Source organism: Perognathus longimembris, chromosome 26, assembly GCF_023159225.1.
Source record: "Perognathus longimembris pacificus isolate PPM17 chromosome 26, ASM2315922v1, whole genome shotgun sequence".
Lineage (NCBI taxonomy): Eukaryota > Metazoa > Chordata > Mammalia > Rodentia > Heteromyidae > Perognathus > Perognathus longimembris.
Genome location: NC_063186.1, coordinates 1,981,329 through 2,007,841, shown reverse-complemented (window position 1 = coordinate 2,007,841; position 26,513 = coordinate 1,981,329). Strand labels below are relative to the sequence as shown.

The following is a 26,513-nucleotide window of genomic DNA, read 5'->3' as shown; positions in this document are numbered from 1 at the left end:
CGTCTGAATGTTTTTCAAGTAGTTCCATTAGCTATTGGTACTCTTTTTACATTCATTCATTTGCTCACCCAGTTATTCGTGTAACAGACATCTGAATGCCTCCTGTAGTGTTGTCAACATCGGGAACCGTTTTGCAAGCAAACAAATAAACGACAACCACCACAAAATCCCGTGTCATGATTTAGTGGTATCTAGTCTTGGTTGATGGTTAGAATTAGCTGGGAATCTAAACTATTGGAGTCCTGGAATTGGCCCTTACAGGTTGTCGACTATTTTTTTTTTTTTCTGGAGTTAGGCCTAGTCACCCAATTTTGGCACCTTAGAGTGATTTTTCAGGTGTGGTCAAGGCTGAAAACCACTGCTACAGATACAGCCAAATTCCTCTTTCTTGGGCCTTAGGTCTTTGCAGCACCGGTTCCCGCCACCAAATGTAACGGACAGAATTCTTTTTTTTTTTTTTTTTCCAGAACAGAATAGCTATTCATTAAGCTAGTATCACACATATTGAAATTAGACCATTTGCCTCAGTTTTAGAAGGACGCATATTTAAATAAATGCATTCTCCCCATCCACTCAAAAATCCTCATTTCTGTCTACACGCTGGGAAGTGTGCCAAGCACTGGTGTGTGTGTGTGTGTGTGTGTGTGTGTGTGTGCAAAGCTATGAAAAGGCAAAGGCCCGGTTCCCCTAGCAGAATGGTGCACACAGAAGCAAAGAAAGGAATGCTCCCTTACTGCAAAGATAAACCCAAGGGTGCAAACACGTGGGAGGCCGAGCGAGCAAAGAAGGGGGGTCAGGTGGCCCGGGGCCAGATCCCCGCGTGGGGATTGGAGAAAGGCAAGCGGGGCAGCCCGTGCAAAGGCCGCCAGGCGTGAGGCCCCTCGTGTGTGGGGCAACTAACAGGGTGTGACTCGCCTCAGGACAATCTGACTCTGGCTTCCGTGTAGACCACCTGGCATAGTGCCGGCTGGCTGGACAGAAGCGGGGAGACCTGGACCGCTTGAGGCTAAACCAAGTGTGGGGTACCTAATGGTCCCCTCGTGGGTAGGTCATTATGGAAGGGGTGTACACTTGGAGCTCTGAGAAGCAATCAGGGCCACAGATCCACTTAGATCCTTAGCTATGAATGGAGGCACAACCCCCCTCCCCCCAAGTTGCACACACAGTGGACTGTGACCTTCTAAACAACACAGGCCTCCCCCTCCCCCCCCCCCAACCGGCCCCGGCGACTGACAATCCTTCACTCAAGAAAATGCCCGTGACGGGAACTACTTCTCTGTAAATGCCCCTGGATGTACTACGAATGGAGTAACTGTGGACATTATACAGATCATATTTTAAGACCATTACGGAAAAGAATAAAACTTTGTTTCAAACTATAACCACTTGCCCCTTCAATATTGTTTCGGCATATATCTTAATTTCAAACAATGCAAGTATGTGACTATGTAAATGAATAAAAATCTTTCAGACCACAGTGGTGGCTTTCAGGATGAGGTTCTTAGGTGTAGTAGCATCACTCGGGACAGCTCAGGAGACTACTACTAAATCAAAGATGTTCTGTTAAGAGTCACAAGAGGACATATAGTTTGTAAGGCTAGCACGGGGTTGTTGGAACAGAAAAGAAGAACTGGTTTGAAAGTTGGTCATTAAATTACTTGACTAAAGACAATTCATTTAAGCACCCTGGATTTCAGTTTCCTTATTGACAAAAATGTGAAAATTCTACTTCAAAGGACTTTATGTGAAAGCATTTCACAAGTTAAAAAAAAAAACAACCCATTCTGTGTGTGTGTGTGTGTGTGTGTGTGTGTGTGTGTGTGTGTGTGTGCACGGACCCAGACTCCTAAACTGATATTTGATTCGTGCCAAGACAGTCAAACACTTGACAGATGGGGGAAGGGAAAGGGAGAATTTTAAGTAATTCCATAAGGAAACTTTTTAAAGCAGTATAACATCCATCATTTTGTCAACAGTGATTTGGCTAAGGTTGCAATTTTAGAGCGGTTCACAGAAACTTTGATATATAAAAGACGGTGTTATTTTACGGCTCAAGCCCATTTTAATCCATCCATATAGCTCCATATTGGATCACTAGTTATTACCACCAATCAGTGAAAAAAAATCCATAAATGTCATTACCATAACTTCTTTAGATCTTAAAGAGAAAAAACCCCACCCATTTTATTAAAAAAAAAATCATGACACGTCATCTGGGTGAAATAAGCCATTTGAAAAGTGGTTTCAGGAGAGTGTAACAGGTGAGAAGGTTTTTGGTAATCAAAACCAGTAGCCAGGAGTAAACAGCAAGTTTATGGTTAAAAGATCACGAGGATTCTGAGATTAACCGTGTTTTTATTATGAAGCAGAAACCCTTTGTCAGGAGATAACACACAGAACAAGACCAAAAAAACTCCAGACAGAGGGACACGATTCGACGATATCGCTCTCATCACATGGTTGGGCTGGTCTGAAAATATTAAATTGGAAGGCACCGAGTCAGAACTACACAGTAGAATGTAGGCGATTGAAAACGGCTCTCCGAGTGCTACCCAGGAATGTTTCAACATTGCCTTTTCCCTGAAGGTAAAGAGCTACCTGACAGGTGGGAATGGAGCAGATGTGATGGGGGCCCCAGAAAGCAGAAAAACAAACCTTGAAGCTATCTTATGCTAAAAAGGCCATACTCCAGAGATATAAATATGAGCTATCAACGAGATATGCCGATATCTAGGAAGGAACGAGTTAGTTCAAGCCATCTTCTACAGTCTCTGTACAGTGGGGTGGTTTTTGTTTTGTTTTGTTTTTTGATCCTTTGCTTTTAGCTTATCAAAAGAGAAAGTTGAAAAATTGCATGAGACATTTCAATAGGCCTAGAAATGGGGCGGGAAGCTCACCACAAGGTCATGGATTCAGGATACTAGGTCGAGATTGTATAAATTCAGGCCTTTATACCTCTTTGTATGCATACCTATAGTTCTTCTTTTCTATACTGTAGCTCTTGGTTCTCAAGTTGGGGAAAAAACGAGAGATTTAGAATCTATCATAATGACTCATTTGCATGATCCCATTTCATGATATGTGTCTTAGAATAGCAATATTAACAATATCACTACTCATGGTGCCAACCGTTGGACTCTGCCTTTTATAAACCTGAAATTAACTTGGACGAATCTCAAAGTCATTGGTTCACATTTTGCTTCCTTGAGGATCTTAAGGCAATTCAGAGTCTTAAAACCATGTCTATTTACCCTCGGTACCCAAAGAGCAGTTTCGTCTTATTTAACGTGTAGTAATTTTTATTAGGATCTGCCTTGGTTTTTTAGTTGTCGTGAGTTAATATTCTCAGGTTATAGTGTACTCTTTTAATGCATGTTTCACAATATTTTCACAAGTTCTAGGTATTCCGTTGCCTAGATGATTTTCTTTTTTCTTTAGGGACTTCTGTATTCATATGAGTCTTATCTTCAATATTTGTCATTTTCTCTCAAATTTTTTACCTCTGCACTTTCTTTTCTTGTTGTTTTATTTGAATTCCTTCCTCTTACCATGTCTTATGTGCATAAATATATGTGAACATATGGAAATTGTTTTATCTAATATGCCCTCTGCTTTACTCATTTCTGAGAGGTCTTATTTTTGAGGTTATAAAGCTCATTTCTGAGTTTTTTTTAATAATCCCAATTTATATTTTTTGGAATAGTTTGTATATGACCTTCTACTTAGGTTTAATTGCCGGCAGATGTACAGATTTTGCTGGATTTTTGTTTCACTTGTATCTGTCTAGTATCAGCACCATGTAATAAAAGATTTTTTTGTTTGAATGTACCGTATTAGGTACACACTATGTTGAAAATGTTTTAAAAAACAAACACCCTACAGTTTCTTCAGCATAACGGTTGATGTTGGAAGTCCTGTGTAAACATCTGTATTGATGACTCAGAAGCAACAGTAACTGCCATGTGGCCAGCTCGACTCGAACCCTCTACCCTGGCGCATCTATGCCATTAAAATAAAGCGAGTCTCATGCAAACATGTTATTTAGGAACAAAACTTTATAAAAATGATTCATTGTACTGAGCATAGATTTACTCAACTTTTTGTTTTGATGATGCTGGGGTTTGAACTCGGGGCTTTCTGCTTGCCCTCTACTACTTGGGCCATGTTTTCAGTCCCTGCACTCAATCCTTTTGCAATGAGTGGAAGATACGCAGGAATTACATCTGCCCTATACTCACGTGCGGGCTTCCCAACAGCACTGGTGTAATTGTTTCTGAGTGACAAGCTCAACGATCTACTTTATTTCATAGCATGGTGTTAGTTGACACAATGACTGGTAAACTATGTTTGGTTGAGGATTCATATTTTCTTGAGTTAAAGTAAAAATGCCAGATGTGGAGATGTTCTGTGACACAGACAAACTACCTTCCATTAAAATGGCAATTTTGCAGTATTATTTTTCTCTGCTGGAAAAAGGTGGACAAAACTGGCAAGCTTAAAATGTTTAAGGAGACAGGCGGGTTTCAGAATTAACCTTGCCAATATGAAGAAATCTATATAGCGCTCCGTGTTAAATCAATATAAATAAAGGATTATAGTTTTATCTCAACTGATTTCCAGCATTCTAGCCAGCCACATCGGGAAATGACATGATTTAATTATTTCAAGCAAACCCAAGGATGTGGTGTGCGTGAGCTTGTCCATTCTGTGGTTGTTTTTTTTTTTTAAATAACCATTTTTTTTTTTTTTTCTGCCAGTCCTGGGCTTGGACTCAGGGCCTGAGCACTGTCCCTGGCTTCTTTTTGCTCAAGGCTAGCACTCTGCCACTTGAGCCACAGCGCCACTTCTGGCCATTTTCTGTATATGTGGTGCTGAGGAATCGAACCCAGGGCTCATGTATACGAGGCAAGCGCTCTTGCCACTAGGCCATATCCCCAGCCCTTAAATAACCATTTTTGACATCAGAAAATACCTTACATATAGAGTCATTGGCTTAAATAGGATTTAAAGTCTACCAAGCTATCAACTAGCTTAAGGAAAATCCTTGACAACAAATCCTATGTCTAAAGTGCATCTCCTAACACACGCCAATCGTAACGGATAGGGCTCGGTGGAAGAGTTACAGCTAACACGGTCGGATGCGTACATTTTAGGCACTGACGGTAGGAAGAAGGCAACGACTCCCTCCACAGTCATCCCTGCGGGAAGCGACCATGCAGAGCTTTCAACGCCAGAACGCGTCACGTGTGCACGGCTTATGGTCTTGACGGACAGGAGCCGGTCTCAGCAGGTAAATTCGGTTTCACGACCTGAAGAGAATGAACAGGGGACTCACGCTGCCTTCTTCTTCGGTCCCTCCCACCTGAGCAAGTGACTCCACCACGGTCGGGATGTTTGCTCCCACTTCCCGCGGGGGTGGCGTCTAGAGGTGGGATTTTCCGGAGGTGATTGGTGTTATTATAAAAGAGATCCCAGAGTCCCCTTATTCTTGTTGCTAGGTGAGAATAGCAAAAGTGGTCAATACATTGCTGTGTGTTTATAGGCAGCCAATCATGATGCTTTTGTAAGAGTAATCTCCAAATGCTAACTCATACTTATGGGTAATTTAGGAAGACACACACACACACACACACACACACACACACAACTCAGCGTTGCCTGATGTTTCCCCTTCACTCCAAACGTTGGGTATCCGCTCAGTTCTATCTCCAGAAGATCATTCCTTCACTGAGAACGCCAGTCACGGTGACCACTTGTCATTGTTTTGACTTCAGCATTCTGGTGAATTTAAACCTAAAATGTTTATTCCTTCAACGGTTTACCTCTCTAACAAATCCTCATGGCACCCTGCTTCTGTCAGACTCTGTTCCTCAAACGTTAGCATACAGGAACTGCTCTTATGCCTTCACCAATGGAGTGTCTCTTACCCAGGGACAAGACCTAACTGCCAAGACACTAAATAGAATCAACATGAGAAAATAATTCTAACGACCGGGTCATAAAACATGTTCCAAATGTTGATGAGATCAAATGTATTTTTAGTACATTTCGGTAAAATCAAGGCAATAAAATATTAGTACCTTTTATTATTCAGAAATAGGATATTTGATTGGTGGCTTATTAGTGATAGTGGTAATGGTAATTTTTTTTTCCCTAAGAGTTTCTTAGCATCTCATTATTGGCGTTGGGTGGGTGGTCAACTCCTTTGGGTGACTGTTCTTTGCAGGCTTTCTTTTGAAACACCCTGCATCTTTACCCACTTTTCCACTCCCCACCTCTCAGTTATGACCCCAAAGTCTCTCCAAACATTACAATATAAAAATTCAGCTATAAAAACAGATGCTTTACTTCAAATATTGTGGTATTTAAGCGGCGATCGCTATACTAGAGATGAAAGCTGGAAGCATCCTGTAGTTTGCGGGAAAGGTTAGGCGTGTAAATTCACACCCATTGATCTCCCCCACCCCCTCCCTCTCTGGCTTTACCTCATATACTGCTAAAACGTTACTTCCCGAAGCATGTACTGAGTTCTTGATGGCTGGATTGAATCCCTGGAAAATGTGACCACGTAGCACATCTGGACCTTTCAACCCATGTGAAGTTCTCGCTTCTATACACTGAAAACAGTAAGTCACCCCCAGATATCACAAAGTCCGCAGTGTGGACATGCGAGGCTCAGGGGTAACCCCCCCTCCCCCCCCTCCCCAGGGCGGACAGGTGCACCTGTTCCAACCGGACAAGGCAGGGCGGACTCGGAAAAGAGCCGCTGGTCATCCACCCATCCCTCCGTCCGTCCATCCATCTGCCATCCCTCCCTCCCTCCCTCTATCCTCCCTCCCTCCCTCCATACATCCGTCCATCCCTCCCTCCCTCCCTCCATCCATCCGTCTGTCCATCCCTCCACACATCCGTCCATCCTTCTATCCGTCCGTCCTCCCTCCGTCCACCCATCCCTCCGTCCCTCCGTCCGTCCATCTGCCATCCCTCCCTCCCTCCCTCTATCCCTCCCTCCCTCCCTCCATACATCCGTCCATCCCTCCGTCCATCTATCCATACATCCCTCCCTCCATCCATCCATCCGTCCCTCCGTCCGTCCATCCATCTGCCATCCCTCCGTCCATCCATCCACACATCCATCCCTCCCTCCCTCCGTCCATCCCTCCCTCCCTCCTTCTGTCCGTCCTTCCCTCCCTCCCTCCTTCTGTCCATCCCTCCCTCCCTCCCTCCTTCTGTCCGTCCTTCCCTCCCTCCCTCCGTCCTTCCCTCCCTCCCTCCTTCTGTCCCTCCCTCCCTCCGTCCTTCCCTCCCTCCCTCCGTCCGCTAACTTCCCTCACCTCGGTCCCGCCGCTCAAGTCCACTCGGTACAGACCACGTGACACGGCCCAGCCCTCACGCGGGCCTGCTGCGAGCCAGCCAATCAGCGCGAGCGGAGCAGGCAAGGCGCCGCCGTCTCCATGACTACCGCCACAGCAACCGGGTCCCGCCGCCGCCCGGGGGACGAGGGGGCGGCGACCGGGCGGGGGCGTGGCCTCCGCCTCGGGGGAGGGGCCTGACCGGGCATGGGCGTGGCCGCCGCCTCGGGGGAGGGGCCTGACCGGGCATGGGCGTGGCCGCCGCCTCGGGGGAGGGGCCTGACCGGGCATGGGCGTGGCCGCCGCCTCGGGGGAGGGGCCTGAACGGGCATCGGCGTGGCCTCCGCCTCGGGGGAAGGGCCGGACCGGGAGGGGGCGTGGCCTCCGCCTCGGGGGAGGGGCCTAACCAGGAGTGGGCGTGGCCTCCGCCTCGGGGGAAGGGCCGGACCGGGAGGGGGCGTGGCCGCCGCCTCGGGGAGGGGCCGGACAGGCTGTGGGCGTGGCCGCCGCCTCGTGGGAGGGGCCGGACCGGGAGGGGGCGTGGCCTCTCCTTCCCCTGGCTGGGAGGACCGGGGGTGGGGAAGTCTCTGCTCAGGACAGAACCCCCCCCCCTCCCTACCGAACCCCCGCCTCCCCCAAGAGGCACCCGGCTGCCTCGACTCCCCTTCACCGCGCGACACGCTCGGCCCCGCCCCCCGGGAGAACCCGCGTTAGGAGCGGCGCGCGACACGCTCGGCCCCGCCCCCCCGGGAGAGCCCGCGTTCGTGGCCGCGCGTGACCGGCTCGCCCCGCCCCCCCAGGCCCCGCCCCCGCGTCTCGGGCGTGCCCGCGTTGTTAGGCGCAGCGCGCGACCCGCTCGCCCCGCCCCCCGAGGCCCCGCCCCCCGCGCCTCTCAGGAGAGCCCGCGTAGTTACGAGCTGCGCGCGACCCGCTCGTCCCGTTCCCCCCCGGCCCCGCCCCCTGAGGCCCCGCCCCCGCGTCTCGGACGAGCCCGCGTTGTTAGGAGCAGCGCGCGACCCGCTCGCCCCGCCCCCCGAGGCCCCGCCCCCCGCGCCTCTCAGGAGAGCCCGCGTTCGGAGCGGCGGCGACGGGGACGCGCGGACGCCGCCTCCGCCTCTTCCTCCGCCTCCTCCGCCTCCTCCGCCGCGAGGCCTCGCCGCTTCCACTTTCCCCGTCCGTGAGTCCCCGCGCGGATCATCCGCTCCTCGCCCGCGCGGCGGACGGACGGGCGGACCTGCGGGCGGGCGGGCGGCGAGTCCCCGCCGCGGCGGTGGCGGCGGCGGCGGCGGGCGGGCGGGCGTGAGCGAGCCGTGCGCGTGTGCGTGCGTGCGTGCGCGCGCCCGCCGGGGCCCCGCCCCCTCGCCCCGCCCCGCCCCCCCGCGCTCCCCTATAACTCGGGCGGCGAGGAGGCGGCGCCGGCGTAGTCGGAGGGCGGGAGCCGGGCGCGGCGAGCGCGGAGTTGTGCAGCCCGGCGGCGGCGGCGGCGGCGGCGCCCGGGCCCCGAGTCGGATCCCGCGGGGCGGCCGGGCCGGGTCCCCGCGCTCCTCGTCCTCCCCGGCCCGGCGCGCGCTCGCTCGCTCGCTCGCTCGCCCGCCCGCCCGCCCGCGGGGGCCTCGGCGGGGCCGGGGTCGGGGTGCGGGGGGCGCGGCGGCGGCGGCGGCGATGTGGCGCCTGGTGCCCCCGAAGCTGGGCCGCCTGTCGCGCTCGCTGAAGCTGGCGGCGCTGGGCAGCCTGTTGGTGCTGATGGCGCTGCACTCGCCGTCGCTGCTGGCGTCCTGGCAGCGCAACGAGCTGGCGGACCGGCGCTTCCTGCAGCTGAACAAGTGCCCGGCGTGCTTCGGCACGAGCTGGTGCCGGCGCTTCCTGGGCGGGCAGGTGGCCTTCGAGGCGTGGGGCCGCCTGCGCCTGCTGGACTTCCTCAACGTCAAGAACGTGTACTTCGCGCAGTCGGGCGAGCCGCGCGAGGGCGGCCGGCGCCGCGTGGTGCTCAAGCGGCTGGGCTCGGCGCGCGAGCTGGCGCAGCTCGACCAGGGCATCTGCAAGCGCGCCACGGGCCGCCCGCGCTGCGACCTGCCGCAGGCCCTGCCCCGCACCGAGTTCGCGCGCCTCAACGGCGACGTGCGCCTGCTGACGCCCGAGGCCGTGGAGGGCTGGTCCGACCTGGTGCACTGCCCCTCGCAGCGCCTGCTCGACCGCCTGGTGCGCCGCTACGCCGAGACCAAGGACTCGGGCAGCTTCCTGCTGCGCAACCTCAAGGACTCGGAGCGCATGCAGCTGCTGCTCACGCTGGCCTTCAACCCGGAGCCGCTGGTGCTACAGGTGGGTGCGGCGGCGGAGGGCGGCGGCGGCGGCGGCGGGGGATGGGGGGGTGGGGGGCGCGCCGGGGAGGGGGGCGGGGCCGGGGAGGGGAGGGACGGGGGTCCCCCGGATGGGCGATCGGAGGGACGGGACCCGCGTCCCGGGCCCCGGGAAGGCGATCGGAGGGACGGGGGTCCCCCGGATGGGCGATCGGAGGGACGGGACCCGCGCCTCGGACCCCGGGAAGGCGAACGGAGGGGCGATGGTCCCCCAGATGGGCGATCGGAGGGGCGATGGTCCCCCAGATGGGCGATCGGAGGGACGGGGGTCCCCCGGATGGGCGATCGGAGGGACGGGACCCGCGCCTCGGACCCCGGGAAGGCGATCGGAGGGACGGGGGTCCCCCGGATGGGCGATCGGAGGGACGGGACCCGCGTCCCGGGCCTCGGGAAGGCGATCGGAGGGACGGGGGTCCCCCGGATGGGCGATCGGAGGGACGGGACCCGCGCCTCGGACCCCGGGAAGGCGAACGGAGGGGCGATGGTCCCCCAGATGGGCGATCGGAGGGGCGATGGTCCCCCAGATGGGCGATCGGAGGGACGGGACCCGCGCCTCGGACCCCGGGAAGGAGATCGGAGGGACGGGGGTCCCCCCGGATGGGCGATCGGAGGGACGGGGATCCCCCGGATGGGCGATCGGAGGGACGGGACCCGCGCCTCGGACCCCGGGAAGGCGATCGGAGGGGCGGGGGTCTCCGAGAAGGCGATGGGAGGGACGGGACCCTCGGTTGGCCGGCCCCGTCTCGCCCCCCCCCCGACGAGGGCCACCGCGTCGCCTCGGTGCCGGGCCCCCGTGCCCTCCCCCCCTGTCCTCTCCCCCCCCCCCCCCGCCCATGCGGGCAGCGGGGCCTCTGGAGGTTCCGCCGCAGGTCGCCCGGGGTGGGGTGGGGGAGCGCGGCGGCCTAGGCGCCTTCCCCAGCGCCCGCCCTGCCCCCCGTCCCCCGTCCTGCGGGCCGCTCTGGGGGGGGCGGGGGACGCGAATGCCCCGGTGGCCCGGAAGGCCGAGGGCCGGGGGCCGACCTTCCTTCCACGCCCCTGCCGGGGAGGCCGGGGCTGCCCGCCGCGCCCGGGTCGCCGTGGCCGGGAAGGTGGGAGGCGTGGGGGGGGCTCCCGGGCTCGCGGGCACCGTGGACGGGGTCAGGTCCGCCCTCCCCCCCCCAGGCTCGGACCCCCAGTCCCGGGGCCCGGGTTCCCTTCCCTTCCCAGTGTCAGCCCCGGCTCTGCGGCCCTCACGCTGCGGGCCGGCCCGCTCCCCGCTCCCCGCTCCCCGCTGTCCCGGAAGGGAAGGGGAGGGAAGGCAGGGGAGCCTCCATCCACACCGGGAAGCCCTGGGCGCCTCCAGGGCCCTGTGCGCTTGGGAAGCCGCTCTTGGGGCCGACGACCCCTCCACCCTCGTCGGCGAGGCTTCAGCGCCTCTCAGCCTCAGCCACATTTCCAGAAAGAAAAGAAAAAATCGCAGTGACTTCCCCCGACCCTCACCAGGGCCCTGGCGGAGGGTGGAGGGCCGGCGGAGTGGGGACGGGAGCCGAGGGTACTTGGCAACTGCACACGAATGTGGGGTCTTTCCCTACCAGCCAGCCGAGATGGATGGCATGTGTCTCCCCAGAGCTTCATGGAGCCGCTTACAGAACTTTATACAACCACTCGTACTAGGAAGAAAATGATGTAATTCTGTGCTCAACCGCACAGGGTTTGAAGTACAACCATGACGTGCATCACTTTTTGTAAATAGGCCGACTTCATTTTTCGTAGGTACAGGTTTCTGTGTGAAACTGTGCCCGGGGTTGTCTCAGGTATTGATACAGATAGGAAAACTTGGTTTGGCTCTGTATTGATAGGTACTTTTTGTCTCAGGTCATTGAAACAGTTGTGTTAAAGTGCTGTGTGTTTGGTAGCTTACAGAGGAACTCAACTTTTTTTTTTTTTTTTAAATTTCCAGGAGAGGGAGCTACTTATTGAGTTCCTAGATGGTTGAAGACAGACTAGATTTTTCTCACTTCTTGTTGGAAAATGTGGAGGATCGTCCTATGAACTTTGTCTGATCGTAATAATTCCACATAGTAAACCTGCATTGAAGATGTGCACTTAAAAATCTCTTCTGGTAGGATCCTGAAGAACTTAGAATCTATATGAATTTGATCCATCGGTCTCATCTGATTTTAAGAGACAGTAAAACACTTGTCCCTATTATGCTTTGAAATGAGACATGACAAGGACCTGTGCCCTCCCCGACGTAAGGTTGCATAGTTTTGTCATATACGTGTCCCAGCACGGAGCTGTACCAGGAGAGCGGCCGTTCTTGTTGTCGGGTGGCTTTTCCAGGTTACAGCAGCAACCCATGTCTAGCTTTTAGGAACATTGTTCTGCCACAGATTTATCTCCTGAAAAAAAATAACTCTGAACATCAAGCAATGGATAGCTCCTATTCTGGTACATTCCCTTTCTTTTCCGGATTTCACTCTACCAGGAGTTGTATTTAAATGTCAAGAAGGTCTTAGTGCTGCAGGAAGGGAAAACAAACTGGGAGGAGAAGAGCTTTGTTGAGCTTTTTCTTCTATTGTGTGGTAGCCACAGCCTTAGAACCCGGTGACTGGGAAGGTCTTTCGCTGGTCAGTGTCCTCTTAGCATTGGCCCTTCCTGTCCTTGGTCTGCAGAGGTTGGGTTTGCTGTTGGGTTTGCGGGCTGTCTGGATTTCCTGAAGCCTGGACACCGTCCCCGACTTTGGCCTGAACGTGCCGGTGCTGTTTCCTGGGTGTAGATTGTGAAGGAGGAGCGTCGTGTGGGGAAGACACAGGCCTGTACACCCGGCAGTGTGTGTGTGGGGGGGGGGGGTGCAGGAGGGTCGCCAGTCTGTGGACCGCCGGGGCTGCAGAACAAGTTAGGAGTTCTATGGAGTGAACCCAAAAAGATAGAAAGGGAGGGGATGGAGGGGGAGAAACAGTTCTTTGGGTTATTTAGAGGGAAGAACTGAGAATTCTTTCCAACCATTATAGTTGTAGAGCTTTTATGAGCCTTAACACTTTGTGAATCATGGCTTTAGAGTAAGACTAGATTTTTATAGTCTGTGATTATTGTTTAAAGTATGGCTTTCAGACTCCGACTTTCTTGTAAGTGGCAAAGCAGGTGCAAAAGCATGTGTGTAGGGCCGGATGCATAGTGAACCAAATGAATGTGGGTGAATTTGGTAAAAATAGTAACTCTGATCGTTAGTGTGTTTGATTGACTGTTTTGCAGCTCTGGATCATAGATTATCTTAAAAAGTAATGGCAATTCTGAGTACAGAGTGCACCTTAGGTAAAGTGGTTTCTTCCATTCCTGTCAGGGGAAGAACTTCACAGAGGAATATGAGTGAATACTGTTTTTGCCTCAGTAATAAGTTATACGGAGCAGAATGCATTTGAAGCGCACTGCTAAAACACAGCCTTGGAAGTAAACAAAGAAGACTACGGCTATTTAGCTAATTATGTCACTTTGGGCAAGTTGGTAAACTTAAAAAGCTTTTTTTTATTCTTACTAAGGTGATGTACACAGGTGTTACAGTTACATGAGCTTAGATAAAAGAGTACATTTCTTTTTGGACAGTGCCACTTCTGTCACTTTCTCCCAGTGGTAAACATTTGTGTACTACTCCCTTTCCTCCTTATGAATTATGACTGTTGGGTTAGGTCCTGTTTTAGATCAAAAATTGAGATTTGAGTATAAGGTTCCTGCCAGGGTGTGGGCTGGAGACCAGGACAAATAACTTCCTCCCCAGTCTTTCTTCTACCCCCACATTTACGTGCACACAATGAGATGAAAACTAAAGCCAGATATTGGGTTCTTTTGGGAGATTGTGGAACAGATGTTATCTTTGTCTCAAGTGTTTTCCAAACTAGAGTTTAGGGAGCCAGTTAGGTTTTAGTTTCTGAAATGTGATCTCAATTTTGAGAGATCTACCTGTCTCAGCTTCCTGAGATCATAGGTGTGTGCCACTGCTCTTTATAGAGGTGGTTCTGAGGTGAACCTGTGTGTGTGTGTGTGTGTGTTCGTGTTCTGGAGCTTGAACTCGGCCTGGGTGATGTCCCTAAGCTTCTTTCGCTCAAGGCTGGTTGGTGTTCTGCCGCCGAGCCTCAGCTCCACTTCTGGTAGTTTACTGGACATGACAGTGTCTCATAGTCTTCTAAGGACGATCTTCAGGTCTCACCTCCCGAGTAGCTAGGCTAACTGGCATGAACCACCAGCACCTGGCTGAGAACACTTAAGGTTTTTCAACTTTTCTTGCGTTTTTACTTGAGATTTTTATGGGGCACTTTCGACATTTGAGTATCCAAATAAGTGGTGAAAAAAGGAATTCTGGGTACTTCAGGTCCAAACACTAGGGGAGACTTTGATCCCTTGAAACAGTGACAGGTAAAGCGCCTCCTGGGGGGTAGTGGGGCCTGGTCCTTGGACAACCCCTTTGTCCATTTCTGGGTCTCTCCACCTTGTGATGGTAGTTAATTCTGTCCCTCCTGCACCCTTACACCATTCTGGAGCCGCCCGGTGTGCGTCTGCGGTGTGAGTTCGTACCCATTCCTCACACATAATGCTGGAAACAGAACCTCGCTCTTTCTTCCCTGGGTTTACTTTCTGAACACAGGCGGCTGGCTGCCCAAGAGATGGCCAGACTGGTTTTCCGTTCTGTTTTTCTAGCTTGTGGATTCCGGCCTGCTGCTAGCGTTACTGTCGGTGCTAACCCTTGACAGAGTTCAGATTCTTCGTTCTGCACTTTGTGCGTGTTAGGCAGGCTTCCCGCCAGCGAGGGCCTGAGGATGGCGAGGATGGGAAGCCTGAGACTCCGGGGATAGTTGTCAGATCGTCCTGAGACTGAAGATTACAAGCGGAAGGCGAGGATAGTTACAGACCCCGGGAAGTTTTGAGTCATCTGTTAAATAAAACCTTTCACTTACAGATGGAGAGGTATCTGGAGCTCCCCGGGGGCTCATGGCACTTGGAGTCACAAGAGCTGAGTTTTGTTGGTCACTTGTCCAATAGTCTTGTCACAGGACGTGTGGGGTGAAAGGATGGAGATACTGTCCCAGGTCGCAGGTGCTGTGTGGGACACACACACACACACACACACACACACACGGAGTTACAACAGGCAAAGCATAGTAAGCTTTGAAATACAAGTTATGCCTGCTGTCCGATGACTCACTGAGGGAGGGCCCTCTGGGTGTGTCTTGATAGGAGGAGATGCCATGGAAAGTTCCAGGGAGCTGTTGAGCCTGTAGGACAAATGGGTAGAGGGGTGTCTGCCGTGGGGGCAGGGACAATACCGAAATAGCATCTAGCCCGTGGTCTGTGTTACCGCAGAGCTATTGGATGACATTGAGCGAGTCACTCACCATGTCAGACCTTGAGGTTTTCATCTGCCAGGTGGGGGCTGTCAGTCCACATCTAATAGGATTATTTTAAACACGAAAGGAGATAGCCTTATTCACTGCATGTAAAATATCATAAGGCGTTTTGCTATAGGTTCTTTGCAAGCTAGCTGATCAATTTATAAGCAGCCGTAATAGCTGAAAAGTTCTCTAGCACATTCTTTTTGACATCTGTGTGAGGAATACAATAAAAATTTACTGTTATGGCTGATGCTCAAATGTCACCTCCCTTACATTGACACCCTGCGTAGATTCTTAGCTATTACTTTAGATTATGGGTTGTTGGGAATAGTGATTCAAAAGGAGGGCTTGATGTTTGTCCCATAAAAAAGTAACATAAATAGTATAAATGTTATAGGAGAGCAGGTTGAGATAATGATGCAGAAATAGAAAGCATAAAGTTTATTTTAAATCACGGGTATCGTTTAACAATTGTATTTAGTAGAGTGGCAGATGCTATACCTGGAAGATAGAGGTTATGTCTGGGTATCATTAGGCCCAGAGCCCTCAGAAATCAATTAGTAGCCGAAGCAGACGGGCAGCTCCACGATCTCCTTCCCAGTTTCCCTTCCTGGTGTCCTTGTGGGGCCTGGTGTGAGGAGATGTGCCACGCGTGGCGCACAGCATTCACTGCGGATCTGCCACGGCTGCCCAGGGCACAGCTCGGAGGACAGCCTTTGCTTTCTGGGGCAATAAATCCGGGCAGCAAGCAGGAGCAAGGCCGGCTGCACACTTAGGAAGAGAGAAAGGCAGACCTCTGCGGACAAACAAAAGAATTGAACTGGGGGTGGAACGCTTAGCACTTTACACTGGGCGGCCAGGAAGAGTGGCATTGAAGGTGCGATGAATGAATTAAAAAGCCAGTGGCCCCGCTGCTAAGGCTGCTGAGGGCTTCCAGGGTTGGGGACAAGAAGTATGCAAATCTACAGGCCTTAGGTGAGATCACGCCTAAGGGAGGGGGTGTCATAAAATGGGGGGGGGGCAGGCAAGCATTAGATCTAGTAGAACCTGTAACCAACCGTGCCTAATGAGCTGGGGTTTTACATTCAGAGGAGGGAGGCACTGGAAGTGGGCAGCTGTATTAGTTTGTGGAAAGATCTGGGTGGTTGGGACTGTGGCAGAAAGCAGAGGCTGTGAAAAAGACTATTTCAGAGAAATAACTTGCAAGACCCACTCTTGGGTTAAGGCATGAGGGGACATGAAGAAGAAAGGATTTCTTGTCCAACCAAAGTGTGGGTATTGTTTATTATGGTGAGAAAGCCCAGAGGAAAAATAGTTTAGGAAGCAAAGTTTTGTCTGTGTTGACAAGCAAACGGGTCTGCGTGCACCAGGCACCAGATCTTTCCTGGTGGGAGACGCTGGCTGTCTGCAGTGCTGTTCTTGGGAGCCCTATGTTCATTCAGTTTGTGTTTCAAAGACCCAGGCAGGTTGGAACGGTTTGTTCTACTTGTTAGACTGTAGGAATCAGCGTTTCGCCGGGGGGAGGAAGTCAAGTAGCATTCCTAGGTTGTAGGATCTGAAAGGAACTTACTTTGTTTACTTGATGGGACATTTTTGTTCTTCTTGGGAGCAAATGTTGAGCATGTGTTTGAACACAAGTTAGAAGTACGGGTAGCAGTTGCCGTTTGTGAAGGAGTAAAGAAAGGGCCCAGCTGAGAGCAGAACGTTGGAGCGTATTTAAAACTTGCAGCCAAGTGAGATGCGGGGAGGCATTTCTCCAGGGATCCATCCTAAAAGATTATTTATTTCTATTAAATTGGGGGAGGTTTTTGTTGTTGCGAATCTGTTTTGTCGTTGGTCTCCAACTTTACTTACAGCCAGTCGACATGGTGGTTTTCAGGGAGTCACACACACAGCCTTGCTCCTTGGCAAGGCATTGCTTAATATTGAAGTGGGTGGAAAATGGCACTCAAAATGATTTCACAGTAAGTGGGATAGATCCTAGGCCTCAAACACCCTGAGTTGGTTAAGCTTCTGCAGTGTTCGGAGTGGATTTTGGCCACAGCTTGGCAGTTGTAATTAAGAAGCCGGAGTCTTAGAGAAAGTTCTAGCACAAATTAGGTAACCATTAAATCATCCCAGCAATTTTGCTATTTTCCCCTCCAGACAGTTCATGAAACTGTGAACACATTAGTCTGTCACCAGCACAGAACAGTTGACTAATCTGTATGAACAGCTGTTACAACATGTATTACCACAGTGGGATTTCACTGAAATCTGGGCCTTGAAAAATAATGTCAAAACTTAAATGCAACCTTTTAAACATGTTTGTTACGCATTTTACAGCATTTACCTTGTAAGAAGGTTCTCTAGCTTAAATTTTGTATACTTCTGTGGAGAAATGCTAGCTATATAGAAAAATGTGATAGCCCGAGATTAGATTGTCTACTTCTGTTATTATAATAGATTTCTTCCAAAGTCTATTCATACTAGTAATTCCTTCTTTTTTTTTTTAAAGTCACTATTTAATGGTACCGACCTCTTGTTCTGTATCCATTCATCTTGTCATTTTATATGAATTAGACTTAGATGTGAACTTCAATTCCATTCAGTGGAATGTTACGAGACAATGACCGCAAAGGGATTGTGTGTTTCTTATAGGAGAGGAATTTCAGCATTGTAAATTTAGCATATGAACACTGCCTCTGGTCCCTGAGGGGGAAGCAAGCCGATGGACCCCATATGCTCAGAAAGTTGCCCTTTCTCTAATCTGTTACTCTCATGACATTCATCTGCTGAAAGTAAACAAGACACAAAGATACTCGCGCCTTTCCTCATACATCCTGGTCTGCCCTTTCCATGACTCCCTTGTGACAGGTGAGAATAAAGTGAGTTTACTTACCTAGCAGCATGATTGCTGTTGATCAGCAGCTACATTGTGCAGTGTGCGTGTTTATGTGTTTTGTTTTTGTTGCCAGTCCTGGGGTGTGAACTCAGGGCCTGAGCACCGTCCCTGGCTTCTTTTTGCTCAAGGAAGGCTAGCACTCTACCTCTTGAGCCACAGCGCCACTTCCGGCTTTTTTATATATATACATATATATATATATATGTGGTACTGAGGAATCGAACCCGGGACTTCATGTATACTAGGCGAGCGCTTTTACTGCTAGGCCATATTCCCAGCCCCCCACCTGTGTGTGTGTGTGTGTGTGTGTGTGTGTGTGTGTGTGTGTGTGTGTGTGTGTTTTAGAGCTCTAGTTTTGGAACAGTGTGACACACCGCAGGACACTGGTTAAGTCCAGTGTACAGCATGAAGGTTTCGCCCTGTACTATTCTTTCATATCAGGAAGCTGTTGGAAAGTGTGTATTTTTTAACTCCAACATGAGTCGGGAGCCACTTCCTCAGGTCGCTTTCCAGATGGCGGCTTCAGGCCTCGTCCCTCGCTCGTTTCCCTGCAGCTCAGGGGAGGCGGACCTTGTTGAAGCAGAATGTCCATTCTGCTCTATCTAGACTCCGTCTTTCTAACATGCGCAGTGCTTAGGTTCTGCCTAAGTTGAGATCCCTTAGGGTGAATAATCCCACATGACTTTGGCAGCGTATCTGTGCTGGGGCGCTGTTATTTACATAGGCCATGCGCCTTTACCTTTCTAAAATACAAGAACTCCTCAACGGGAGGCAATTCAATTGAAAAGTGGTATCAATCTATCTTTGACTCTGTTGTACTCTTGCAAAAAGAATTACAGTTGCCCTGGTTTTGCCTTTTATTGCCTGTGTGAATATAGGTGAATTAATGCTGTGCTGGTCAGACTGAATTAGATTTGTAATTTGGGTACTTTCCACTCCCACATTGCTTTGAATTTACATCCTCTTTTGTTGACCATTAAAATTTGCTCTTGATTTAGGGAGTAATAGATTATTCCAGCATTTGGAATTTGCTTTGTGGTATGTAGCGTTTTTTGGATGTGAAAAGCAAGTTAACATGGTTTATATGTGTACATGTTACCACATTTTTTAGTTTGTCTTTGTTGTGCTTACCGATTTTCTATACTTTCCTTATAGCATAAGTCTTTTGGGAGTTTGGTAACTAATTTACATATTCCATAATAAATTACTATTCTACGGCAGCAAAGATGTTTCTAAATGTTGTGGCTCTTGGTCATATTTGTAAGGTATTTCACATAGATGCTATTTAGCAGATGATAGGAAAATAAGCACAGCTTACAAATGACTGTGTTTTGGGTAAACAGTTCTTCACAAAGTGCTATTACGTTTCAAAGTATAATGCCAAAGTATAATTTTTTCCTTTGGCCCTTTGGATTGTCTTGTAATAAATACCATGGCACAAATATTTGGAACAAACCAAAGCTGTCAGGGAAGTTGCCATTTTCCACGGCTCCGGCAAGCCCAGTGTAGAAAACGCAGCATACACTTTCAAGTCCACGACTCTACTTGTGTCCTGTACTACATTGTCCTTTAAACAGAGATACCTCAGTAGACGTGCACTATAAAGCACACATATTGAGAACTTTAAATCTTTACCGCGGGATTGACCATATACAGTAGCCATCACCCTATGGCGTGCTTTCTTACAAGGAGGATGACCTTGGTGGTTTTGCTTACTGGTTCCTGAAACTTCGGCTTTAAGACATGGTTTAATGACCACGATTTTGTTAGGAGTGTTCATGAGTGTTAGAATATGCACGTAACTAATGGTTTGCCCCCCCCCCTACCTAAACATGGTCATTTATATTAGGTTTCATATCCAAATATTTTTCCAATTAATAGTGAAGGCATTACAGTATTGGTTTAAGTCTTAGCAGTTTAACCACGTTTGGATGAATTCTTCAAATTTCTTCTTTTCTTTTTTGAATCCCTCCCACCCCGCCCCTTATATCTTTCTAGTGGTAGAGATGGATGCTAAAGCCTTGTATAGTATATAAGCTCTGTGCCTAGTCCTAGCTCCTATTTCCCGTTTTGACATCTGTGGTAATACTTCGTAGTTGTCTTTGTTTTGTAGATAATGTAGGTTTTTTGAAATACACGATAGACAAGTGAATACTTGGTTGTATACCTGGTTTTTGCCTTTGTACAGTTTTGTTTTTTTAAATGTACATATTATACTTGATGATATATATTCCAGGTTGATTAAAACCTTGGGAAATTAAGTTTTTTTTATCTCTTATGTAACTAGTTGATACCATTTGAACTTTAAAGTTTCTTTAATTGCAAAGGTTTGTTTTACATGTTATCAGCTGTAAATAAATTATTTAAAAAGCATCTTATTTTAGATTGCATGAAGCCCTGTGTTTGGTGTAGGCAATTGGAAAATCTGTTTTTAAAATTAATTTTATTATTTATAGTATAATTTTATTGTTACTATTAAGGTGTTGTACAGGGGGGTTTCCATGTCATAAGTCAAGTAATGAGTACAATTCCTTTTGGATAATGTCACTCCTTCCTTTGCTTTTCCCCCTACTTGGAAAAAAATCTGGTTTTTAGGTTTTTATTTTAAATCAGAAAGTAGAGACTGCAACAATAAACTTCTTATGCAATATCGCTGCACTTTCTGCCCTGTAGGAGTTTGATAACCAGGAAGAACTTGCTCTTTATATTGCTCGATTTATTCAACAAATAAGCTCTAAGGTCTCCAATTTTCTCTTTTATAACTGTTTGCTCATGGTAATTTCATTCTAAGCCCGAATTGCTTCAAATGCAAACCATAAACATTTCAGCTCCTCTTGAGTATTTTTTAGACTCCACTGTGCTCAGTAGCATATTATTCTCATTAGTGATGTCTGACTATTTAGATTATACCCTGAAAAATTCTTGTTCTGTGGGCAAAAGCTGTGAATGAACGTATTAAAATTCTTCCCAAAGGCTGGAGAGCACAACAGACGGGAGGACCGCAGTGCTGTTTTTAAACGAAGCCTAATGAGCTCTCCGCCGCGCTTGTGCAAGGCCGCGGTGCGGACGCTCAGCTGCTCACGGGAGCGTGCGTGTTCCGTTGCTCGCCCGCCCCGCGCCCCCCCCCCCCCGCGAGGGGCCGGGCTAATGAAGTGTGCGCCCGACGGCGGCTTGCCAGCTGGACAGGCTCCAGAAACAAGGCGGCGTCTGTGCTTGTGCAGATGCTGGCGGGCCCCCTCGTCTCCTGTTGTCAGAGGCCATTTCACGTTCACAAAGATGTGCCTGTGTCTGTCGCCCGGGGCGGCCTGTGAGCGGCTCACCGCGGGCGCGCCCAGGACTGGCTTGTCCTGCTCTCGCCTGACAGAATTACTACCTGAGTTCATGTTTGCTTATCCTCGGTGCTTGCATGTTTTTTCTTCTTTTGTATAAAGGATTTTGGGCTTGGACAGCATCTGGGCAATGGTTAAGTGTTTTGTAACCGTCTGCCTAACTCAAAGGTCAAGGTCAAGAGGTGTTGTCCATTAGGGGAAGTGTTAAAAATGCTGTGTGGGGAGTGACCAGCGTTGGACTGCACGCTGGACATGAACACGCTGTCCCTTCTCCGTCCCCGGGAGAAAGGAAAAATCCCTCAGTCACAGGAGTAAAAACAGGCTTACCTTGTTCCCTAAAGCCATGTGATACTGTCTCCGAGCTAAATCTGAGCTTACTCCATTTAAAGACTCCTTGTGCCTGAATTTTTCATGTAATTGGTATTTTATCACCAAACACAGATATTAAAATGGAAAAGGAAGAAAATAACGTGCACCCAAAAAGCGTGATGATGATTGTGCTTCACAGGGGCACACGCAGCCATCCGGGAACCTATGAAGTCTGCCTCGCGGAGCACGTTGCGTTTCACAGTTGACGACCATTTTTACACAGCGTAGGCTGCACACTGCCGCTACTTATTTTCTTGCGAGCTACGCGCGGCTCCTCCTCTGGCCGTTGAGTGTGTCGTTCCGTGTTTAGTAACGGAGGAAGCTGTGTTGATGGTCTGCAGTGGCGGGTCACGACTTTGTCCTTCCGAGGATCTTTTGCCTCCCCTCCCTATTAGATCTCGGGTACGCATCCTCCTCCAAGCGCCCTGGTCTGCGGTCCTCGCTGTCGAGTTGTTTAAACTATCTCGCCATCCTTCTTTTATCCCCAGCACTTACTTTGCAGTTACAGACTTGAGGAGGAGAAAGTAGCTCAGATAAAACGTATCATTTTAAGTTGGAGATGACTGTGTTTATGGCTGTGGGAGACGTGGGTTGTGATTGATGATGATAATGTTCGCCGTCCTCTCCCGTGAGAGAGCCAGCGTGGGAGGGCGGGTGGGGGAGGGGAGGCGGCACCTGCTCCTGCCCCCGTGGCACGCTTTCTCGGGCTGCACCGTGCTCCAGTCACGAACAGTTTCTGAGCTCCCAGTGTCCACCGTCTGTCTGGTCTTCTGAAGCGTGTGTCTATTCCCAGCTACTCAAGAGGCTGAGGTCTGAGGATTGCGGTTCAAAGCCAGCCCGGGCAGGAAAGTCCGTGAGACTCCTTATCTCCAGTTACCCATCGAAAAAAAGCCACGCGTGGAGGCTTTGCTCACCTGGTAAAGCGCCAGCCTTGAGCAAAAAGGCTCAGGGACAGTGCCCAGGCCCTGAGTTCAAGCCCCAGGACTGACACCAAAAGAAAGAAGGAAGCCTATGGCTAACACATGGTTTGTTTACAGATATTTCCAGCGTGGTACCGGACTGTTCATTGTAAAGGTGGTTGCCTCTACTTAGACAAAGGAGATGCAGGAAAATGTAAATGACAGCAGTATCTCTTACTTCTTATTTATAATCGTGGCTCTTGAGATTTTTAAGCAAGACTTGTCTCTCTTTTTAAGCTTGAAAACACAAAGTTACTTTTACTTTTCAAGCCATAGTAATGGTTTGAACTGAACCGCTGGCTATAACAAGAAAATCTAAATGCATTCCACCTCACAGTCTGTGTTAACTAGAGTAACGCGGGGGGGAATGTAAAGCGTCTTGGGGGTCTGGGACCTGGGGCGTCGTCCACCCTCAGAATCTGTTCCAGTCAGGTGACTTCTGTGTCGTTTGTCTTTAAATCCAGAGCTTTCCGTCGGACGAAGGCTGGCCGTTTGCCAAGTACCTGGGCGCGTGCGGGCGGATGGTGGCTGTCAGCTACGTCGGGGAGGACCTGTGGGGCTACTTCCACGCCCCGTGGGAGAAGCGCGTGGACCTGGCCTGGCAGCTGATGGAGATCGCCGAGCAGCTCACCAACAACGACTTCGAGTTCGCGCTCTACCTCCTGGACGTCAGCTTCGACAATTTCGCCGTCGGGCCCCGCGACGGGAAGGTCATCATCGTGGACGCTGAAAACGTGCTGGTCGCCGACAAGAGGCTGATCAGGCAGAGTGAGTGTCTGGCTTTCAGCTTTTCTTTAACGTGTGTATTTTGTGCCACAACGATGCTTTGCTTAAAATCTCTCCAGAGATGGTAATTTCGCACGTCTCGGCTTCAACTAACGCTGCAGATCTAACTCAAGTTTGGCGGTCGGATCGCCATGATTCGCCCCACATTTTGCTCTCCGTTTATTTGTGTGCTCGCCCCAGGGCAGGACACCTGAAGGGTTTTTTGTTTTGTTTTGTTTTTTTTTGCCAGTCCTGGGGCTTGAACTCAGGGCCTGAGCACTGTCCCTGGCTTCTTTTTGCTCAAGGCTAGCACTCTGCCACTTGAGCCACAGCGCCACTTCTGGCCGTTTTCTGTGTATGTGGTGCTGGGGAATTGAACCCAGGGCCTCATGTATATGAGGCGAGCACTCTTGCCACTAGGCCATATCCCCAGCCCCACCTGAAGGGTTTTGAAAATCAGATATCACAGGATTTTTTTTTTTTTCCTTTCAGGAGTGGGACTTGAACTCGGGGCCTGATGCGTTCGCTCACAGGCTGGTGCTTTACCGCCTGAGCTACGCCTCTGGCCCCATGTCAGAGGAATTTTAAAGTGTTGAGGATAAAGACCGTTTTGTCTGCATAGCCAGCTGCTGTCTCAGACACAAAGGCCAACCCCGTCTTCCTCTGCCACAGGCCTACAAGGCGTGGGTGGGGCGCGCGGGGAATGTGACACGGGGCATTAGGTTCACATTGGTGTTTCGCGTGCTCCTTATCTTTCCCCCTGCCTTGGTCTGATTCTGTTCTTCCTTGACATGGCGGTGGAGATCCTCCCGCAGCGGTGACGCTCTGCCGAAGCGCTCCAGCCCTGCTTACCTCTTGCGACGTGTTGAATGGCACAGCAGCAGCAACCACGACTCTCTTTTTTTTTTTTTTTTTTTTTTTTTTGGCCAGTCCTGGGGCTTGGACTCAGGGCCTGAGCACTGTCCCTGGCTTCTTCCCGCTCAAGGCTAGCACTCTGCCACCTGAGCCACAGCGCCGCTTCTGGCCGTTTTTCTGTATATGTGGTGCTGGGGAATCGAACCTAGGGCCTCGTGTATCCGAGGCAGGCACTCTTGCCACTAGGCTATATCCCCAGCCCCGTCACGACTCTCTTTTTTTAAGATTGTACACTTTAGGGTTTTTGTGTGGGCACAGAATTGTGCAATAACTCCAGTGTTTCTAAACATACTGATTTCATTTCATACAGATAGACCTGTTGTATGCCAACTAATTCCTGACTTGGGATTAGCCCGTGTGTGTGTGTGTGTTTGTGTGCGCGTGTGTGTGCGTGTGTGTGCGCGTGCGTGCGTGTGTGCACGCGCATCCCGTAGTAGGGCTTGCTACCTAGCCACCCGTGCTTTTACCTGCCTACTTCTCGTTTCACTTTGCAATGTGTGGCCTTGCTTCCTGGGAGGGGGTGAACGTCCCGCCATGGCGACTCCTCCAGCTCCCCTCCCTTGTCACCTCGACACCCGAAACCAGCACACGCGCACCCTGTCCTCTCCACGCAGCAGGCCCCTCGCTCAGCCCCTGTGCTGCCCTTTCTCTCCACCTCCCCACTCACAAACACGCAGGCGCGAGAGGCCCGCGGCGCCTCCCCAGCCCGGCCCACGGGTCCGGGCGCCCGGAGCCCCGGCGGCCAGTCACCCCGCCGTGGCTTCCTCCGCCCGCCGGCGCGAGCCTTTGCCTGCACCGTACCCTTGGCCCGATGGCGCTTTTCAGACGTAAAACCCAGTGTCGTTTCTGTATGTAGACGTGGACAGCAGCAGCACCGGGACTCCGCCTCCCCCGCCCCGGAGCCGGTGCCGCCGTCTGTGATGCTAGGACAGCATCGCGGTGACGCGGTGAGCACGGCGGCTTCGGGCGTGGGGTCTCCACTCCCAGGTCACGCACGTGGGTGCATTCACATGGTCACGTCTGTGGCACACCTTTATGTACGTGGCCTGGAACACTCACCGCGTGTTAGGGAAATGTTGTGTTTTTGGAGCAATGCGGACTTAACGCTGCACTGTCTTCTTTCCGTCCCCCCCCCCCCGCCCCCCAGATAAACCCGAGAACTGGGACGTGTGGTACGAGAGCAAGTTTGACGACTGCGACAAGGAGGCGTGCCTGTCCTTCTCAAAGGAGACCCTGTGCGCGCGCGTCACCGTGGACCACAACTACTACGCCATCTGCCAGAACCTGCTGTCGAGACACGCCACGTGGCGCGGCACCTCGGGGGGCCTGCTGCACGACCCGCCCGGCGACATCGCCAGGGACGGCCGCCTGGAGGCCCTGCTGGACGAGTGCGCCCACCCCAAGAGGCGCTACGGCCGCTTCCAGGCCGCCAAGGAGCTGCGCGAGTACCTGGCCCAGCTGAGCAGCAACGCCAGGTAGTGGCGGGCGCCGGGGCGGGCCGGCCCCCCCGCGGGGAGGGCGAGCGCGCACCCCCCCCCCCCCCCCCCCCGCCGGGACAAGGAGGACACGGCTCTGCTTCAGCATCCCCACGCCGCCCCCGCTGGGGCTCGCCGCCCGGCCCGCGCTGTCGGTGGGCGGACGGTGGGCGGACGTGGCCACGCCGCTGGAACCAAGCCCGAGAGTTCCATCGGCTTGTGTACCAAAGGGTACTTGGTACTTAGTTTGCATCGCTACCATGATTTTGTGAATCTCTCGCGTTTACTTTGAATGTCACGGTCGATTGGCCTGTTTTAGAGGCCGGGTTTTCCTTCTGATGTATAGGGTTGTTGTTTTTTTTTTAATTATTATTATTAAACGTTACACATTCAGGTTACTGTAGGTGTTTATTTGAATAAACTAGTTTTCATTCAGTGCTATGCGGTACGTATTCACCACTAGGGCAGGGTTCCCAGGTTTACTGTTTTGTTTTTTTGGTGTTTTTTTTTTTTTCTTCAGAAAGCTGAATATGTTATGTAAATAATTTCTTCCAGTCTTGTTTGGTTTCACCGCTGCATGATAGCATTTGAGGTTATCTGAGAGGTATGTCCCCCCATGCCGCTAACTCCAGTACACACGGGGCGTCAATCAGCCTGCGTTACAAAAGGCCATTCTGCTCTTTGCTACAGAGGCTTTAAGAAGAGCACATTAGCAGTCTACACCTTAATGGTAATTTTGGTTGAG

General features: G+C 51.0%; 1 protein-coding gene across 1 annotated transcript; it reads left to right on the top strand.

The window, feature by feature from the left end:
• Nucleotides 1-8,993: 8,993 nt before the first annotated feature.
• Dipk2a (divergent protein kinase domain 2A) lies at nucleotides 8,994-25,794 on the top strand. Its single transcript, XM_048334878.1, has 3 exons — nucleotides 8,994-9,671; nucleotides 23,078-23,381; nucleotides 25,441-25,794. The coding sequence occupies exons 1-3, from the start codon at nucleotides 9,015-9,017 to the stop codon at nucleotides 25,770-25,772; spliced, it is 1,293 nt and encodes a 430-aa protein (XP_048190835.1). The 5' UTR covers nucleotides 8,994-9,014; the 3' UTR covers nucleotides 25,773-25,794.
• Nucleotides 25,795-26,513: the final 719 nt, after the last annotated feature.

What these genes read in the sequence shown, in the direction of transcription:
- Dipk2a (XM_048334878.1), top strand. Translation starts at nt 9,015, where the DNA reads ATGTGGCGCCTGGTGCCCCCGAAGCTGGGCCGCCTGTCGCGCTCGCTG. An exon ending in CGGAGCCGCTGGTGCTACAG is followed by an intron (nt 9,672 to 23,077) that starts GTGGGTGCGGCG and finishes CTTTAAATCCAG; the next exon opens with AGCTTTCCGTCGGACGAAGG. An exon ending in CAAGAGGCTGATCAGGCAGA is followed by an intron (nt 23,382 to 25,440) that starts GTGAGTGTCTGG and finishes CCCGCCCCCCAG; the next exon opens with ATAAACCCGAGAACTGGGAC.